The 9,757-nt window shown below is 42.3% G+C and overlaps 1 protein-coding gene and 1 non-coding gene across 2 annotated transcripts in view; one reads left to right on the forward strand and one right to left on the reverse strand.

Annotated features, from left to right (window-relative positions):
• Positions 1–9,757, forward strand: part of LOC135263599 (calcium/calmodulin-dependent protein kinase type II subunit alpha-like) — a 103,110-nt gene that overhangs the window by 84,929 nt on the left and 8,424 nt on the right. The window contains exons 20-22 of the mRNA XM_064351829.1: positions 5,156–5,231; positions 6,746–6,840; positions 8,388–8,616. Coding sequence (XP_064207899.1) covers positions 5,156–5,231; positions 6,746–6,840; positions 8,388–8,616 — 400 coding nt within the window. The remainder of the gene's footprint in view (positions 1–5,155; positions 5,232–6,745; positions 6,841–8,387; positions 8,617–9,757) is intronic.
• trnas-gcu (transfer RNA serine (anticodon GCU)) lies at positions 6,011–6,092 on the reverse strand. Its single transcript has one exon. It is a non-coding gene; the product is annotated as a tRNA-Ser (tRNA).

The following is a 9,757-nucleotide window of genomic DNA, read 5'->3' on the forward strand; positions in this document are numbered from 1 at the left end:
ATGCTGGACAGACATATTCAGCGGTTGAGTAGCAGAGGGTGAGTGCTGTTGAGCGTAGGGTGTTTGGACATGCTCCCCATCTCATACTGGTGAGCTTGCTAAGAACAGTGTTGTGTGTGCTCACTTTTGCCTTGGTCTTTTCAATATGGGTCTTGTATGTTAAACTCCTGTCCAAAGTTACAGCTAGGTAGACTGGGTTTGCTGAGTGTTGTAGGTCTATGCCAGACCATGCTATCTTGAGCTTGTGATTTGCTTCCCTGTTCTTCAGGTGAAAAGCAGAGACTTGTGTTTTTGAGGGGTTCGCACGTAGCATGTTCTCTTCATAGTAGGTGGTTAGGTTTGAGAGGGAATCAGTCAGAACTTTCTCCACTTCATTGAAATCAGTGCTTTGAGTGGTAATACAAAGATCATCTTGGCCGGTCGTTTGTGTAGATGTTGTATTGAGGAGGTGCCAGAACAAAATTTGCCTCCTATTTCTACAAAGAAGCGTCGATTTTGGAGCATGGCCTCCATCAGTTCAGTGAGATGCGTGTCCTTGGTGATTTCCAGGATCTTGCACAGAAGACGTCTATGATTTACAGTGTCATAGGCAGCTGTTAAGCCAGGCTGGGTTGTCAGCAGTAATATACCTTAGCTTGCTCAATTATCCTCAGTATTTTTCTATGCAAAACCATGCTTTGAGAGTCTGTAAGCCTTTGAAATGAGGAAAATGCAGGGAAATTCAAATCCGAGAACTGTAGCTCTCTTTCTTGATTAGTATCACAACAGTGCTTTCAGTACAAACTGCTTTTTTTTTTTTTGAAAATTGTATTGTACTGTATGTGGCCTCATTCAGGGCAGAACATACCCACCCCTTGGAAGGTCAGAAGGGTTGACTCCTTTCAAACAGACTGTGACCATCTGCTCTCCCACGCTTATGATTCAGTGTGTGCATTACAATATTAACTCTTTAGCTGCACGTTACCTTGGAGCGCATTAGCACTCTAACTGTTCTCCTGCATTATACAGTGAAGTCCATAAGCTTGATAACCGGTTCCCTGTATTATAACATCCAGTGCATTAGCGTGCTAAATCTTCCCCATTCGATACAACATTGCAGTGCATTAAAATAGGTAATTGCTAGTAGGTACAGAAAGGCTTTTGTGTTAATCTGGATTTGCAAATTAGTCTGTGCCTAATTTGTACAGTTGAATCCTGCATTCTGTTTTAACCATTCTCTTTGGAAAATCGTTCATAAAGAAACAAGATATGTCACCGATACGAAAAAGTAATTGGCTGACAACAGGGGAGAAACAAAAGTAGTGTGTACTGTATGATTCCTTTTAAATAAATTCTTCTCTGGTCCCCCTTGGCACAAGAAAGCTCCAAGAAAGAAACTGTCAAAAAAGACAAAGTATGAAATACAAAGCATTTCCAGATTTTATTCTGGATTTTTCAGGATGTCAACTCTGTATTGGGGGAAAGCCCTCATACAGGTTCCATATCATGTGGAGAAAAGCAAGATGCCAAAGCACTGGAGTCAAGAGGCAAAATATAAAACGGCGACTATCTTTCCATGCTTGTGGGCACGATCACGGGTATCACTATTTGTAGAAAGCTGCGCGCCTGCATTTATCTCGTAGCAGGCATGATTTCTGAGAGAGGAAATAATATATAGAATGGCGTCCTGTAAATGCCGTGACAATCCATCAGACAATCGACAAAATCCTCCAAGAGAACGAGGTGGAGGCAAACGAGGTCATTTTGGAGTGTGGAAGTGGTGGCAAGTTACAAGTTTACCTGCCCTTGATTTGATAGCCCATTAGCTAGCCATCTCATTAATTAGCTATTTAGACATGCCACTGTTCAATAGCTACATGAACTGATCTATTAAAGTTGTATTTCACAACACAGCTCAATATATTAGCGTCTTTATGGAAGTTATCCATGATCATAGTAACATTGTTAACATTAGGCGAGCATAGGCCTATTTTGTGAACATGATTACATGTTACAATATGGATATTAGAAAATTAAGTGAAAATAAATTAACATCATATTTTCAATCATAACGAAGAGATTTTAAAATATAACCTGCTTGAAAGTAGTGGAGTCAACAGTATTTCTTCTTGGACTTTTCAAAGGTTCTGACTGGTTTTACAAATGGCGAGGAAAAATAGCCCTTTTCTGAAGAACGCCCACCGTACAGCCCAGCACTTGTAGCAAGCCAAGAAGCCGATAACGTGGCTTGCATGATGGTTTCAAGAGGCCATTATCGCACTTGATTATTATTGCAAGCACTCAACTGGTCATGTGACCTAGCTCCAGGAGATGGAAGGGGTTTCAAATTCCCCACTGATCACGATCAAGGAGCTTTTCAGTGTTCGCCTTAGTGAGGTATTCAGAAGCCTGGAATCAATTGCAGGGGTCTATTTGAAACAGGTTTCTTCCTTTGAATTCTCAGGATTTATGCCAGCGCTGGTAATGTGATGGTATCACAATTTAGACGGAATTGAATCTAACATGGATGTTGCCACTGTTAACTCAACCCTGGAGGCAACAAGAAGTCACCTTAAAGAGCCCATGGAGAAGGATGGGCCACAGAAATGAGTTCTTGAAAGAAGCTGGTGGCTCATTGAGGCAACAAAATGGAGTCAGTATCTGTGACTCATCTGTTTAAAGGAGCCTTGTGTGATCAGTCAAAACTGAATATATTGAAAGCAATTTTGTGGAGCAACTTGACGGAGGATTTCCTAAAAGCACAACAGATCTTATATCTGCCTTTCCAGTGCTCGCACATACAGGATGTTCTCATTAGAGAATACAGGATGAGGAGGGTATTGGTGAGCGTAATGCTAACTTTGACAACACCGAGCAGCTAACGCTGAAGAAGCTAGTCATGGCAGAGAAGTATTGCAGGAGTGCTCTGCCCAGGCTTTTGTGGTCATGTCACTTACAGTAGTATGCCCAGATGTGGAATGGAGGTTCAGGGTACAGGACAGGGCCAAATCTACGCAGGAGGGACCAGGATGGGCCTAATCGCCCACAAGGACCACCCCACAACATTTCAGGTTTTTCTTGGACATTCAGCAAAATCACTCTTTTTTACATTTAAGCTTGCTGCAAGTTACCAACAGCTTTGTTTTCCGCGAATTAATATTGCTTAAAATCACAATGCAATACTGTGTGTAGAGAGATCAATAAACATATGAAAGGGCTAAAAACTATTGAGGATAACACTGCATTTTTCCTTGGTTGCACAAAGAGCTTTTCAATTAAATGTGATGAGTAGCAAGCTAGCAAAGAAGGTCTGTGTTTTTTAATATTTATTCTGGGAGAATATGAACCATTGTGAATTTTTTGTGAATTAGACCTCACAACAGACCTGACTCACTCTGCTACATACAGCTAGCCTACAGTTTGTCAGCAGATCTTGTTAGCCAAAAATGTAGTGGATAGAGCACTTAAGCATGCCCAGGAGCATACAAAAAACTAGTTTGATGTTTCAGTCATTAATATTATATAATATTAGCTTTTTATTGCTCATTATTTCAACATACTAATTCATTATTCATTATATTCATTATATTATTTTATTAGTTCATGAGTCAAATTAACTAGCAAGCTGTATACTGGTCTGCAGTGATGTACTCATGATCACCTTTGTCTGTAACACCAATAAATGGTAGTCATGGTGCATGTATGCAAGCATTAAATTAACAATACTTAAGAAACAAATGATCATGAATTGTGATGAAGCAGCTGCTGAATCAGGAAAATTTTATAAAATAAAAATGTGCAATTAAAAAAAAAAAAAAATTTGGATCTCTATATTTGGTTGTCAGGTTCTGTTGCTAGTGTGGTTGCCATATGCTTGCCTATTGGGGTACAGTATGTTGTTGTTTCCATGATTTTCATTAATTGGCAGGTTTTGTTACTGTGTGGGTTGTGTTGCTATGGTTTACAGTTGTCAGGTCACATTACTGTAAGGGCTGTCAGGGGTTTCCATGGTTTCCATTCATCATTGGATTTTATGCCTGTGAGTTATATTGTCATGATTATGAGGTCAGGGATTTTTTTACAACACAATTTCATGACTAACAAATAAAATTAATTGAATTATTAAATTGTAACATGAAAATTTGTCATTATGATTAATTGTCTGGTGACAATATTCAAAACAGAGGAGGTATTTGCTGTAGTGTTAGCTTTGTTCTCGTGATGAAAAACCAAATATTCATTTTGATATACCAGGGTCAAAAATATTCCAAAATTTGCCTAATTCTTTCCTTATGTTGACCCCCTCAGATGAGGTCCCCCTAAATAATTTGGACCCCCTGCTAAAATATACTGTATTTCCAAAACTTGAATAGACCTCAAGTTCTTACCCTGGTTTAAATCCTTTGACTGCTGAGTTTCATTCTTGGAAAAGAACCATGGGATTTAACCCTTTTAAGAGTAGTTTTTTTAAATTCATAAAATGGTTAGAGTTTTGCATCAGGCGGATCTGGAGTCGGTGTTTAATGAAGGGGAGGATTGTATGAGTGCTGTGTGATCTCTCTCCGCCAGTGTGTCTCTTTCCCTGCGTTGGTGGGAAGAGAGCTATTTCTCTGACTGCGGGCAGAGCCAACTCTGCTATCTGTGTGGGCGGCACACAGCCCCCGCACTCTCTCTTATACAAACACACACATGCTCGCTCACGTGCACTGTCACACACAGACACATACACGCACACAAACACACACGCGCACGCACATGATTGTACACACACTCATGCACACGCACAAACATGCACACACCCGATTGTACACACTCATGCACACACATACACACACACACACACTCATGCATGCAGTGTCACATGTATCACATGTAAACATACACTTATGCATTCACACCCACACAAGCTCATGTAGCGACACTCATAAAAAAACAAGCACACTTGCAAACATACATGCACAAACACACACACACACACACACACACACACACACAATTTTGTAAATTTTCTTTTTCATTTTCATTGAAATGGACAAATAAGTGCCCACAAAGACAGACGAGCTGGCTCTGCCTGTTGCAAATGAAATAAATCTCCTCTCGCAATCCCCCTCAGGGCCCCTGGTCCCTTACTCTCTCCTCTGTGTGGGGGGTAATGGCTGTGTTCTCTCTCTTACAGCGAGGAAGCAGGAGATCATCAAAGTTACTGAGCAGCTAATAGAAGCCATCAGTAATGGAGACTTTGAGAGCTACACGTAAGTCCCAGGAATGATGCAACTCTGTGTCTTTTTTCTTTGTGCATTCAGGCTGCACGTAAGTCCCAGAATGTCATCTATTTTTCATTAAGATTAAACAGGCTACATGGAAACTGAGGCCTCTTTCATAATCCCTGATTATACAGTGTCCGTTGTTTTGACTGATTAAAAAAAATGTTTTATGAATGTTGAGGATGAATACAATAGTTATCAAATAATGAAAGCGACATGCTCAATACTATAGGCATTGGCAATCAACAGCAATGGATTCTAGACAATGTGGCTTATCACTGCTCCAAAGACTAACTGTGATGAGGCTGTGATGCTTTCTAACCTTTTATGTGATTTAGACATTAAGGACCTGATTTTAAGACTTTTAGTGTGTGCAAAACCTTATAGCACCTGCAAAACGGATAGCTGAACTAATGATTGCTGCAAAGCAAATACCATGACATTACATTTTATTTGGCAGATGCTTTTATCCAAAGTGAAATGCAACATGAAAGTGATGAAGCTACTAGTGCAGGGGTGGCTAATCCAGGTCCTGGAGAGCCGCAGGGTCTACTAGCTTTTGTTTTTACTCGGCACTTAATTGATCAATTAAAGCAGCTGATTACAGTTAACTCACCACACCTGTTTCTTTTGTCTAAGGCGTTGTTGTATTTAAGGTGAAAACAAAAACCAGCAGACCCTGCGGCTTCCCAGGACCAGGGTTGACCACCCCTGTACTAGCGTATCACTAAAGAGTGAGAACTTCAAGATACTAGTAAAGACATTCTCGACAAGGATGGGATTCGAACCCACGCGTGCAGAGCACAATGGATTAGCAGTCCATCGCCTTAACCACTCGGCCACCTCGTCATATGCATCATTGGTCATGTTACTGGTCATGTATCACACCCACCATTGGTCATCTTATTGGTTTCCTGAGCCAAATGTCTTAGTAAATCGAGCCCTAAAACCTTTATTCAAGTGTGCTAAAATGATTGCAAATGATGATGGAGGAACCACTGGAGTGTAACAGGAGTTTTAGTGTCCAACACAAAGAGGGTACAGGTCCTTTAGTTCAGTCCTGTGCAAAATTAGTACAACCGTCTGTCCCAATGAGACCACACATTGAATCTGAAAGACCCTGGGTCCTCTGGGGATATCCCAGTGTCTGGGTATGGATTTCAACAGGCTGTCCGGACAGTAGTAGGACAGCTGATGTATCCAGTACCTAAACCGTCAGCCGACGTAGCGGTTCCCGGGGAAGGATCGGGTTCCTTCACAGAGTGTGACATGGCGTGGTAACATGGCAGTGCCAAATTTCTGCCCACACCGTGCCACGCCACCACCTCAAAATAAAATCTGCCACAACCACCGCACTGTCCGTGCTGCATGAGAAAAAAAGCCATGCGATTTAAAAATTATTTATTCAGTTATTGTTTTTCCAGGTCAGTTCCTCCTCTTGCACTTCTGTTCTAAAGATAGTCCCCCCATGCCCCCTCCCTCTCTCTCTCTTTTATCCACAGGAAGATGTGCGATCCCAGTGTGACGGCTTTCGAACCCGAGGCCCTCGGCAATTTGGTGGAGGGCCTGGACTTCCACCGGTTTTACTTTGAGAACCGTAAGAACCATTGAGCCTGCTCCTTTGTGTGCTGTGTGCTGGATGAGAGATTGCTGGCATCGACTGCACGCCTCGTTAGCCCAGAAGAAACCCCGGGCTCCATCAGGGATTCCTTTAATAAATCCCCACTGCATTAACCTGGATCTCTTCAAATAAAACCTCCACCAGCTCCCCGCATCAATGTCTGTTACCCACGATGCAATTTTCCCCGATTATGTACATTGCATTACACTAAGGATATAGCTCTATTGTAAAAAAGTGCTCAGATTAAGTGTGCTTGCTAGCGTAGTCAATTATCACGAAAAATAAGTGACTTTAACTGCAGCAAATTTCTTGTAATGTGGTTCAGCAAATCAGAGGTACATTAAGAAACAGGGGAGAGAGTAAAAAAGGGCAAACCTATGATGTGTGAAATAAAGAAAAGTCTGACTAATCTTCAGGGTCCGTAACCACCGACGTCCTGTACGTCCTGAAGATATGATCTGATATGATATGCTTGTGGGCTCTATGGCAGGATCCTTGTTATTATCAGCACTCGAGGTTAATTGGTCGATGTTCGCGGTTCATTCCCCGGCAGAAGAGGAAATGGCTTTAAATGGGCGCCGATAAGACCGAGAGCATGGCGGACTGACAACCGCTAAAACGAGGGATTCACTCTGCCGACTGCAGTGCTCCCCCACCCCCCAAAACTCTGCTAATGAGGGGACAAGTCAGAATGGAGGGTAATGCGAAAACAATTATATTATCTGTAAATTAGTGAATTTAAAATCTACACGCAGTTTTGCTTCGGTACGTTTAGGACTAAATTTGAAAAAAAATAAATGGAAGCAGAAGGATTGTTCAGCTGGGCCGGTTCACTGAATGACTGACGAGGAGCTTTTGTCTGCGAGTTACATCAGTGTCGTGTGGAATTTACAGAGAGCCAGGGCCATTTTCCCTCATCAGAATTACATAAGAGCAGCACTAGCTGCATCACAGGAAGTGACTGAGGGGAAAGAAAGGAATGAGAAAGGAATGAGACTTTCCACAGATGCGGCATTTTATGACTTTCAAAGGCAAGGTTTCTGAGACGTGTTTCTGAATGAGTTTTTCCTTTGAGGCCGCTTCCCCTTCACAACGCTTTGCTGTGCCTGTAAGTGTGTCGGGAGAAAGCAGCAAGCACAAGCTTCACAACCACCTCAAGGCCCCGGGAAACTATTTTTATTCAGAAACCAAACGCTTTTTTGTGCTGTATCTCAGAATTTTTATGACGTTCAATCATGTTTTATTGTGTTTAATAATGTTCGATGAGGTAAGAATGTGTAATAATGCTTAATACTGCTTATTAAATTTTAATAGTAGTAATCGTTTCAAGGGTTTTTTTTATAGATGCAAAGCACCTCATGGATCACTCACTCACTCTATCACTCACTCCCGTTTAGCAGGCTGAAGATTATCCACAAGGGGGAGCTATTAGCACTCAAGCAGCTAATTCCAGGCCGGGGGTGCTACGTAAGTGCTTCACATCAATGACAGTGTGTTTCCTTGTTTTGTTTTGCTCCTGTCAGTGTGGTCGAAGAACAGCAAGCCGGTGCACACCACCATCCTGAACCCGCACATCCACCTGATCGGCGAGGAGGCAGCCTGCATCGCCTACATCCGCATCACCCAGTACATCGACACCAACGGCATGCCGCGCACCGCGCAGTCCGAGGAGACGCGCATCTGGCACCGGCGAGACAGCAAATGGCAGATCGTCCACTTCCACCGCTCCGGGGCGCCCTCCGCCATGACCAAGTAAATCCTCCGGGGTAACGTTTCTCCCGCACGCCTCGCTGGCGTCCACTCCCCCCCTTCTGTTGTACGCTGATATCAGAGAGCATTTGGCCAGTGAAGGATGCCCCCGCCCCCTCTATAGCCGGGTTCCTCTCGAGATTTCTTCCCAGTGGGGAGTTTTTTCTCACCGCCATTTCAGGGTTTCCTTCCCACTGGGGAAGGAGACCCTCAAATTATTTACCTTACGTACTTGCTATTTGGAGGTTCAGGCCTGGTGTTTGCTCTGTTTGATGTGTCTCTTGCCTTGCAACTCTGTGAAGTGTCTGTGTGACAGTTCTCTGTAAAAAGCGCTATACATATTTTTTTTAAAATTGAATTTATTCAGCGTCCGCAGTTGCTGATGCATAGAATAGTTTGCTCAATCGTATAGCGTTAGCAGAGCACCTTGGGGGTGGTGTAGACCAGGCTTAACACAGCCTGGCATTCCAAGCCCTGGCTCGGGAGAGGCACGTAGCCTGCAAAGGTTTTGTTTTCCTTTAAAAATCAGTGATTGATTTACATCTAGAAATACAGGTGGCCTGCTGTGGATCAGTCACATGCTCAGTAACATCAAAGACAAAAAAACAACTGACTCTGTGGCCACCCTGTGGCTCTAGACATCCCTGCTCAAGACAGCAGCCAAAATAACTAGCTGAGACAGGCTGAACAGCATTAATAATCAATTTTATGGCCTTTCTGTATGTATATCTTCTAGAGAAAATAAAATAAATTGTAAATTATTTTATAAAGAGAGAGCTGTTTAAGAGCTTAGCACAACTCCAAAACCACTCATTCCAAAAGACAACCTGTCAAGATGTGAATACTTTTAATGTAGTTCAACGTCGCCACCCTGTGGCATTGACAGTGAATCACAAGCTTCTACATGTGTGGTGGTGGTGGTGGTAAGGAAATCCTCAGTGGCAATGCAAAAACTGACCAGTGATGTGAAAAATAAGAAAATGCTAATGATGATTATAATAATGCAATGACTTTTAAAGTATCATCTAAACACTAATTAATACGTTTGGGAACATATAGTAACATTCTTAGCCATGGTCAATAATAAAGCTGTATTGATTCATTGTAACATTATTAGCTGCTGAATATAGGATTATTATTATTG

This window comes from Anguilla rostrata, chromosome 9 (genome assembly GCF_018555375.3).
Source record: "Anguilla rostrata isolate EN2019 chromosome 9, ASM1855537v3, whole genome shotgun sequence".
NCBI lineage: Eukaryota > Metazoa > Chordata > Actinopteri > Anguilliformes > Anguillidae > Anguilla > Anguilla rostrata.